Here is a 10,157-nt window from a genome sequence, read left to right as displayed (position 1 = left end):
TCAGCCCAGAGCCTGAAGCCTGTTTCCGATTCTGTGTCTCCCTCTCTCTCTGCCCCTCCCCCGTTCATGCTCTGTCTCTCTCTGTCCCAAAAATAAATAAACGTTGAAAAAAAAAAAAAAAAGAATAGGACTTTGTGGGGCGCCAGGGTGGCTCAGTCGTTTAAGCATCTGACTTTGGTTCAGGTCATGATCTCACGGTTTGTGAGTTCGAGCCCCACATCGGGCTCTGTGCTGATGCCTCAGAGCCTGGAGCCTGCTTTGGATTCTGTGTCTCCCTCTCTCTCTCTGCCCCTTCCCCACTCACACTCTGTTTATGTCTCTCAAAATTGAATAAACATTAAAAAAAAAAAAGGCTTGAATTGGAAAATCTGTGGCTAAATATAAAGAACTTAAAAAAAAAAAGAGTAGGACTTTGTAATTTTTCTGTCTTTATTTTCTAGTTGTTGTCGGCAGGAACGCTGGCCCGCTGTGGACTGTTTTGTCCTGTCTGGAAATAGAAGCCATTCCTACTTGAAAGGCTCTTTCTGAAGAAATGTCTTAGAAGCCTTGGAAGTCATTTTGGCTTATCTTCCCCAAGAAAAAAATGATATTCTGATAGCCCCCTCAGATTTAGCCAATTTGCATTCACCTATATTTTGTTGATTTAGTTTTGCTTTGGGATAAGAAATTTGAATGGTCTTGAGATTTCATACTACACAAAAGGTGGCTTGAACATGCTTTGAAGTCAGTGGTTCCTAAACTGTTTGAACCATATGTTTCTATACACTCAGAAGAATCTCTAACTAAAAGAGTTTCTCCCCAGATGAATGCCTGAAACCCTGCATACATTTTGAGGTGCCTAAGGAGCATTGCTTTTCCCTCCCCTCTCCACTCCTCCTCTCCCTGTGGATTTCAGGGTGAGAATCATCGTGTTAAGTACATGAAACAGAGGTCGAGGTGAATGTAAAGGTGTAGTAAGTCACTAAATGCTTGAGCACTGCTGTTGGTATGGTCACATGTTGGGGAGAAAAGTGTGCTGAGCCTGGGATGGCAACATGTGGATTTGGGTTTGTGGTTCTGCCACTCACTGGACCTCATAGTACCGGGGTTTTCATTTTGACAGTGGGAGTCATGGTAATCTTTCCTAGGACTTGCTGTGGGAATAAGATGAGAAAATACACAATAAAGCGCTTTGTAAATCATGAAACACTGTGCGTATAAAAGATAATATGTGTGTTTAGATGTGTCTAGATCTATAATATGTGCACACACATACAGGAAATAATTTCTGCATTTCCTTATGTCTGTTGAAAGAAGTACTTAAACAGAGCAACGTAGAAGAGAAGGCTTAGTGCCTGTAGTAGTTTCTTTGGCATTGTGCTTGAAGAATGGAAAGCAGATGACCTAACTTGGAGCTTAGGGCAGAAATCAAGACACTCTATACTGTCCATCTGGTTCTGGAGTCTTGATCTAGTTAGTGGTAACTAGTTCCTGTACTTGTATTTACTTACGAAATTGGATAATACACTTGAGAAAATTTTCAAGAATCTCCAAACATATTTAACACTGCTCTTCAGGGAAGGTTCTATGCGGAATTATTTTTTGTTGTAAAGAAGACAGGCTTCAGATCAAATCACGTATCAGATCGAATTTGATAATTGACTTAGGGCATTATTTTGATATTAGCATAATGGCTTTCATTGGCATATATTAGTAAACTTTCAGTACAGTATTTGGTATCTTAGTTAACATGTACCCTTATTGTAGTTGCATCATAAAAATTACTCTAGGGGCACCTGGGTGGCTCGTCGGTTAAGCGTCCCACTTCGGCTCAGGTCATGATCTCATGGTCTGTGGGTTCGAGCCCCGCATCGGGCTCTGTGCTGACAGCTCAGAGCCTGGAGCCTGCTTCCGATTCTGTGTCTCCCTCTCTCTCTGGCCCTCCCCTGCTCATGTTCTGTCTCTCTCTGTCACAAAAATAAATAAAAACATTAAAAAAAATAAAAAAAAATAAAAATAAAAATTACTCTATATAAAGACTATGCAGAATACCTTGAAAAACAGTAGTACATGTTTTACTGTCCTATAAAAAGACCATTGTTATTATTAAGTTCCCATTTCTACTTACTTATGTAAAGTTAGAGTTGAATTATATGCATACTTTTGAGAATATGAGGAAATCCATAAACCTTTCCTCAGAAGAATGGACACATACACATAAAAAAGAGAGTTTGGCTTACAATTTTTAAGGGGTTCCCAGACCAGCTGAAACCTATTTATGGATTCTTCCTGTGGCCCCAAATTAAGAAACCCCACTATAAAAAGATGCATACTTTGTTCTCATTGTCATAATTTGAAGCTATAGTATTTATTGCCTATTCATGCCAGATACTTTAGAAACTAGATGGTTAAGTTTGTTGAGCAAACACCACTGTTACTAACCAAATAGAATTACACATACATTGTCTATAGAGGATGAGAGTTAAGACTATAGGGAGATCATTAGCACAGGGATATTCAGTGAGTATGATAATACAGGCACCAAGTTACTCAAGGTATTTAGAGACCTAGATCAGTGAAAACATATTGAGAATGTGCACATCGGTGTCGATCATTTCCATCTGAAACATTCATTGGAAGAGGAATAAAAGAGTTGCGTCAAAGAAATAGTATTAAATCTTTTTGTCACATGAAACTTTTTTGGTTGTTTGAGAAGAAATCCACAGATGTCACAGCATTTCAGCAGAAAGCTTGGTCTTTCAGAAGTATTGATGAGTTTTACAAGCAGAATTTCTTTATGAGATGCTTCATGGTAAAAAATGTTGGTTTAATTTACGTGCGTGTGTGTTTGTATTGAGGTATATTTAGTATGGTTGTAGTTCGGCTTTTTTACTCAATATTTGTTCTCATTTTCCATGTTACTGTCCTGTAGAGATTTTACAAGAGTATTTGAGTGCTTTTTATTTGGGCAAGAATAGATAACCGGTGGTACATCTTCATTGTTCAGAGAGGAAAGCGACTGATTCTCATGTTCATCTAAACTAGTGGACTTGAGAAAGTGAAAATTTTGAACTGCTTAAGGCAAACATGAATGGAAAAAGGAAGACCAGAGTTTTTAAAGTTGAAATTTGATCTTACTGCTAACAATGTTGACAATATTTAGTAGTACACTTTAATAAAAGTGGGCAGTAAATGTCACTGGTAAGAGAAAAAAGATAAATGACATTAAGGAGGAACTGTTTACTATCCATAAATTTGGAAATAAAAGTTTCGGCAAGGTTGCAACGAAAAGAATACTCGTGACCAGCACAGGTGGCAATGACATTTGAGAGAACATTATTGGAGAGCAGTTCGGCAATTTGTGACCAGCTTTCACACTTTTGGAACCATTTCTGGAATTTTGTTCTACAAAAGTAAAGCATAATGTACATGAAGAGGTTTGGTGGAATATTAACAATGTTAACCTAGAAACAGTCTTAAAGTACAACATTACAAGGATGATAGAGTAAAATGTAGAAGGAACATTATAGTTGATGGAATGCAATTAAAAATGATGCCAAAAATCATAACATGGGAAATTACTTTTGACAGAAAAGCACAACCATATGTGTATTTAAGCTGTGATGATCGCTCTCTAAGAGTTAGCCGTGTGTTGAACAAAGACTGGGAGTCAATGGAAGAATGAAAACAAGTTGGTACTTTTGGGTGGTGTCAGGATGGATGGGATTGACTTCATTGCTACCATTTTTTTCAGTAATGATAAATTTTAGAGCGCCTTCTGACTTTATGTGCTTATGAATTTTTGTGTTTAATATGGAATTAATTGGAAATTGAGACATGTGGAATGAGGCCTTTTTCCCCCCCTAATAGAGGCTTTTGTTCCAAAACGATTTGCTGGGTCACCTGTTCTTTCCGCACTGGCTTCACGTCACCTTTATTACATACTTTTTATGCGTCTGCTTCTGGACTCCATACTTAGTCGTCTGTCTTTGTGCCCCTGTCATGCTATTTAAATTATTATGGTTCTATTGTATGCTTTGCTTTGAGCTGGGGCAAATTCGGACCCCGCCCTGCGTAGCCCAAGCATAGCATCATCTTTCTCCCAACTGTTTCTAGTCTTGTGTACCTGTTCTTCCAGATGCACTTTAAAATAAGCTCACTTCATTTGAAAAATTAAGTTTGGGTTTTGACTACAGCGCGTTAAATTTTTGGGTTTACTTGGGGAGATATTTTTGCCTGTTAAGCCTCTTACTGTGTCCACAATTTTCAGTGAAATGAGCGTGTGTTGTTTTTAAACTTGGGATAGAGTGAGCTGGCAGAAAGGTGATGACACATGTTCAGCCTGTCTCCTTAGAAGCACAGCGATTCGGATAGTGAGGTAGACGAATTCACTTGGGAAAGCTTAAAGTTTTAATTGTCCAAAACAAAGTACGAAATGACTCCAAGTGGGGAAATGATGGAGGCACACGGGAATTCTGTAAGTTGGAATTTATCTTTTCCATTAATAAAATCCACGATCCTTTAAGAAAAAGAGCAGGTTTTCGGTGGCCACAGTGGTTAGAAAGACCCCAGTCTGACCCCCAAATCGTCCCTGGGTGCTGATTATTTACCCTGTACTTGTTTTTCAGAACATTTCCTGAAACCTGTCTTTCCTGCTGTGTGTCGCTTCGTCCGAATCTCCTTCGGACTCTAACTTTCCTGAATGAAAATGTTCATGTTCTTTAGTATTCATATTTCCTTTTTCTGGCGTCTTCTCCTGCCAACCCTCCATCCCATTCTATCCCATTGGGCTTCTCTCTTAGTTTCTGCATCACCCCCTTCCCTCCTCCTCCCATAATACTTTCTGTGTCTTTCTGGTCTCCTTGTGATAAGCCAATAAGAGGGCTGCTTTCATTGCTGAGTAGTATTCTTCGTGCCAGGACTCTGGGCATCTCTCTTTAATGGATATGTCTTATTTCTGGCCTGTTGTTGTTTATCTTCTTGTATCAATGTAGAGCATGGTGTGGTCTCAAAAGGAAGGCATACCTGAATTGTAAAACTGTTCTGTTCGGGGGTGAATTGCTTTGGAAAGGGTTGCAGCTAAACTCCTTTATAAATTGTGGGTGGTCCTTGTTCACCCAACCAAATAAAATAGTAATGTGATGGTTGTTTTGACCAGATCCAGATTAGATATCCTTTTGATCTATGGAAAACTTTGATTTGCTTATACAATTTGTTTTCTTTATCAAAAAAAAAAAAAAAAAAAAAGACCAATCAGGTCAGATTCTGTTCGCAGACAATTAACAGTCTCTTTAGCAACCAGGAACATGACTAACACAAGCTGTCCTTCCTTTTTTAGGAAATGGAATTTCATCGAAGTTTCCTCTCTGTCATGTCAGACATTTGTTACTGTTTTTTTACTTTTCAGATCCTCTTCCTGAACTTTTTTGGAAGCTGTTGTATGGTGCATTTTTCTTGGTGTGTTACTTTCTATTGACGATATTTGTGTATGTTTGCACACGCTCACATGCAGAGAAAGGACAATCCAAAATTATAAACTCGTGTTTTTTTCCATGAAACCACAATTTGTGTTTATACCAATTCATAATTAATGATAATATTTCAGGGGCACCTGGGTGGCTCAGTTGGCTAAGTGTCCAACTATGGGTCAAGTCATGATCTGGTGGTTCATGGGTTCGAGCCCTGCGCTGGGCTCTGTGCTGACAGTTCAGAGCCTGGAGTCTGCTTCGGATTCTGTGTCTTCTACTCTCACTGTTCCTCCCCTACTCCCGCTCTGTCTCTCAAAAATAAATAAAGATTAAAATAAAAAAAAAAAAGATGTTTTTTTTTTTAACATTTATTCATTTAAAAAAATTTTTTTTAACGTTTATTTATTTTTGAGACAGAGAGAGACAGAGCATGAACGGGGGAGGGTCAGAGAGAGAGGGAGACACAGAATCCGAAACAGGCTCCAGGCTCTGAGCGGTCAGCACAGAGCCTGACGCGGGGCTCGAACTCACGGACCGTGAGATCATGACCTGAGCCGAAGTCGGACGCTCAACCGACTGAGCCACCCAGGCGCCCCCATTTATTCATTTTTGAGAGTGAGAGAGACAGAGCATGAGCAGGGGAGGGGCAGAGGGAGAGAGACACACAGAATCTGAAGCAGGCTCCAGGCTCCGAGCTGTCAGCACAGGGCCCGATGCGGGGCTTGAACTCATGGACCTCGAGATCCTGACCTGAGCCGAAGTCAGATGCTCAACTGACTGAGCCACCCAGGGACCCCAGATAATGTTTCGTGTGTGTGATGGATTACAAACTGCCAGGAAAACAGCCGTTTTGTTTTTAAAGTTTAGATGAAATATCCATGTGATTATTGGAGAAAGGAGTTATGCACTGATTTTGTTTCTGCTACTGATTGGCATAGTTCTTGATATCCTACAGAATATAGTGCTGAGACCCATCAAAGGCAAACAGATGTTAAGGAGACTGTGTAGAATTTCCTCTGTTTCCTTTCCTCCCCTATCACGGGGGGAGGAACTTGCCAAGAGTGGGTTTGTTTTTGTTGGGCAAGCACACAAAAGCCCAGATGCTTCTCTGCACTGGGCCAAGCTCTGGAGGCCCTCCAAAGTGGGGGACCCTTTCCACCTCCTAGTTTCCATTATGCTGCCACTCCCATGGGCTGGGTGGAATGTACCATCTCTCTGGAGGACTCTCTTTGTATTGTTTGCGTGTGTGTGTGTGTGTGTGTGTGTGTGTGTGTGTTTGTGTGGAGGGAGTGTCCTGAATCCTCAGAGTCTTCAAGCATCCCAAGATGGTCTGGCAATCTTGTCCATCACTGCCTCTCCCTCGGTTGTAGCAGAGCTGATCTAGTCCCTCCACATAGCCTCTGGATGATGACATACCGAAGAGTCCTCACCTGCTGCCTGCTTCCTTGGCATACCTTCCTTCCTTGGAGTGTGCCTCTGGGACCCAAAGGCAGCTCCTCTCCTCTGGACCGGGGTACTTAGCAGGCTTTGTGCCAACCAGAAGCTCTCAGGAGAAAGTGTAAGGCCAGGCCGGATGAGAAAGAGGACCTGGAATTCCCTCAGAGAAGACAAATAGCACTTGGAAACGGCACAACAAGTGTGGGAGCATGTGGTGCAATTTATTTGGCAAAGTTCGTGAGTGTTTAAAGTTCTTACCACCTACTGTGATCCACTCTAGGGTAAGGCAATAACTAACAATAATTGTTTTGAGGGGCACCTGGGTGGCTCGGTCCGTTGAGTGTCGGACTTCGACTCAGGTCATGATCTCATCGTTCCCGAGTTCAAGCCCCGCGTCGGGCTCTGTGCTGACAAATCGGAGCCTGGAGCCTGCTTTGGATTCTGTGTTTCCCTCTCTCTCTGCCCCTCCCCCTCTCGCATAAAATAAATACATGCTGGGGCGCCTGGGTGGCGCAGTCGGTTAAGCGTCCGACTTCAGCCAGGTCACGATCTCGCGGTCCGTGAGTTCGAGCCCCGCGTCGGGCTCTGGGCTGATGGCTCAGAGCCTGGAGCCTGTTTCCGATTCTGTGTCTCCCTCTCTCTCTGCCCCTCCCCCGTTCATGCTCTGTCTCTCTCTGTCCCAAAAACAAAAAAAATAACGTTGAAAAAAAAATTAAAAAAAAAATAAATACATGCTAAAAAAATTTAAAAAAATAATTGTTTTGAACCTTTGTACTATGGTAGTATATTAGGAACAGAAAAAAAAATTAAATAGAATCAATGATGTTTCTTAGGTAGGAAATAAAGGACAACAAAGTTGAATCACATTTCTATAGCTAGTAAATTTTAAAAGATTTCTTCCCTATGCTTTGGACTTCTTCAGGTTTAAAAACAGAACAAACCAGCTCTGACACCCATACTTTAATATATCAGAAAGCACCTGTCATTGAAAGTATTTGTTATCGGAAATGAGGATTTGTGATGTTTGAGTCTCAGCCACGTGAAATGAACATTAACAATGCTGTTTGGGACCCCAGCCCTTTTGACTGTGTGTTTTTTTTAGAGCCGGGGCAAAAAAGTGTGACGATGCCTCAACTTAACTCATTTTTTAGGGGCAGATGACCGTCTATGCAAAGTTTGGCAAAAATGTTTACCTTCCTGAAGATGCCGAGTTTTACTTTATTTATGATGGATCTCATCAGAGACACATCGTGATTGCACGGCGCACTGAGGATAACGTTCTCCAGTCCAGCGTTCCAGGTGAGGTGTAATCTTCACTCTGCATTTGAGGATTCTGTCTGGAAGCCTCTTTCCTCCAGGGTCATACGCCGGGAAGAGGACCAAGAGGAGCAAGTCAACAGTGCTCCAAGTGGGATGGGTTTGGGTGAGAGGTGGAGAGAGGGTGGGGTAGGGGAGGGGATGGAGCCCATGAGAAGGCACACAGTGGGTTATCCCGCTGAGGTTCTTCCAGCTCTGTCGGCCTTGCCTTCGACTGAGCAGACCCACCCTGCTGGCCGCACCCAACTTTCACAGTGGGCTCTGCTTTGGGTATAGTTGGATGGGGGACTCCCTGTATCTTAGGATCGCCTCCTCTTGTCCTACGGCCTACGGTCAGGGTGGCTCAGGCAGACCTGAGATGTGACCAGTAGGTTTTCATTCTCCCTGCCTACTTTGCCTGCACTGAGTCTGGTAGCTCTAGTGTCTGCCTGTCTCCTGCTGGCTCCTTTTGGTGTCTGGGGTTCCTTCCTTCCATGGCACTCTGTGTATCTGGACTCGTCTTTACCAGATCTCAGGCTCCATAACTTTGTCTTCCCACCACCCAAATGTTCGTGTTCAGAAACTTGTCATTCTCCTACATGTCTTCTTTGATTACCGTGGTGACAGATGACAAGTTAATATTTCATGTTAGGGTTTGTTAAGAACTAATAGTTCTCAGATGCAGCTGTTTTTGAAATTTCATTGGAATGTGGGTTATGTATCTGAGACATCAAGTTGTAGCCACAGAGCGTAGTGAAGGTGTTATTATTTGCGGGGGGGGCGCGGGCGGGATTTTGTTGTTTGGTTTATTGATGGATTGGTTTTCTTTAACGTAAATGCGTCTTTTAGGCCCTCTAAATTGCATTGTGGAGGGAACCTTCAGTTCTTTAATGGGTAAGTTGGCTTCATTTTTAGAGGAAAGATACTTTTTTTTAAAAAAAAGTATTTCATATTTTTATTTTTATTTTTATTTTTTTTTCAACGTTTATTCATTTTTGGGACAGAGAGAGACAGAGCATGAACGGGGGAGGGGCAGAGAGAGAGGGAGACACAGAATCGGAAACAGGCTCCAGGCTCTGAGCCATCAGCCCAGAGCCCGATGCGGGGCTCGAACTCACGGACCGCGAGATCGTGACCTGGCTGAAGTCGGACGCTTAACCGACTGCGCCACCCAGACGCCCCAAAAAAAGTATTTCATATTTTTAGATAGAGATGGTGTGAATAGGGGAGAGGGAGAGACAGGAAGAATCTCAAGCAGGCTCTACGTGGAGCATAGAGCCAGATATGGGGCTGGAATTGCAAGACCCTGGCATCATTGCCTGAACTGAAATAAAGAGACACTCATCTGATTGAGCCACCCAGGTGCCCCTAGAGAAAGGATATTTCTTTCTTTCTTTTTTTTTTTTTAATTTTTTTTTTTAACATTTATTTATTTTTGAGAGCGTGCACAAGTGGGGGAATGGCAGAGAGAGAGGGAGACACAGAATCCGAAGCAGGTTCCAGTCCCTGAGCTGTCAGCACAGAGCCAGACGTGGGGCTCGAACTCACAAACTGTGAGATCATGACCTGAGCCGAAGTCTGATGCTTAACCGACCGAGCCACCCAGGCGCCCCTAGAGGAAGGATATTTCTAAGTGCTTCTGCTGTGTATCTGTTACATGTGGGAAGAAGGTAGACAGTAAACATGCGAACAACCCATAGTGAGAATTGCAGAGAGGTGCGAAGGCCCTTCAGCCCTACCTTGGCCTGGTCATCAGATCAATCTGTTGTCGCATTTCTGATGCCATGGGCAATTTTAAGCACTTCTCTCTCTGGTCCAGTAACTTCCATCCTTAGAAGAAAAAAAGCCAACCCTCTTTAATGGCACAGAGTCACTTTGTCTCTTTCTCTTTAGCCTTTGTCTTTCTGCTTTGACTTTTACGTTGATGTCTTTACTGCCTTTTGCTTCCCCCCCTCCTTGCTTGATTTTCTCTCAGGA

At 42.4% G+C, this 10,157-nt stretch overlaps 1 protein-coding gene across 4 annotated transcripts in view; it reads left to right on the top strand.

Moving 5' to 3' along the window:
- ARHGEF28 (Rho guanine nucleotide exchange factor 28) overlaps nucleotides 1-10,157 on the top strand; it is a 317,945-nt gene that overhangs the window by 122,075 nt on the left and 185,713 nt on the right. For all 4 annotated transcript variants that reach the window (XM_040450927.1, XM_040450934.1, XM_040450917.1 and 1 more), the window contains exon 3: nucleotides 8,036-8,183. In XM_040450927.1, the coding sequence (XP_040306861.1) occupies nucleotides 8,036-8,183 (148 nt within the window). The remainder of the gene's footprint in view (nucleotides 1-8,035; nucleotides 8,184-10,157) is intronic.

Source organism: Herpailurus yagouaroundi, unplaced genomic scaffold (assembly GCF_014898765.1).
Source record: "Herpailurus yagouaroundi ecotype Mexico unplaced genomic scaffold, PumYag 29, whole genome shotgun sequence".
In the NCBI taxonomy this organism is placed as follows: Eukaryota; Metazoa; Chordata; class Mammalia; order Carnivora; family Felidae; genus Herpailurus; species Herpailurus yagouaroundi.
This window is presented reverse-complemented; position numbering and strand designations above follow the sequence as displayed.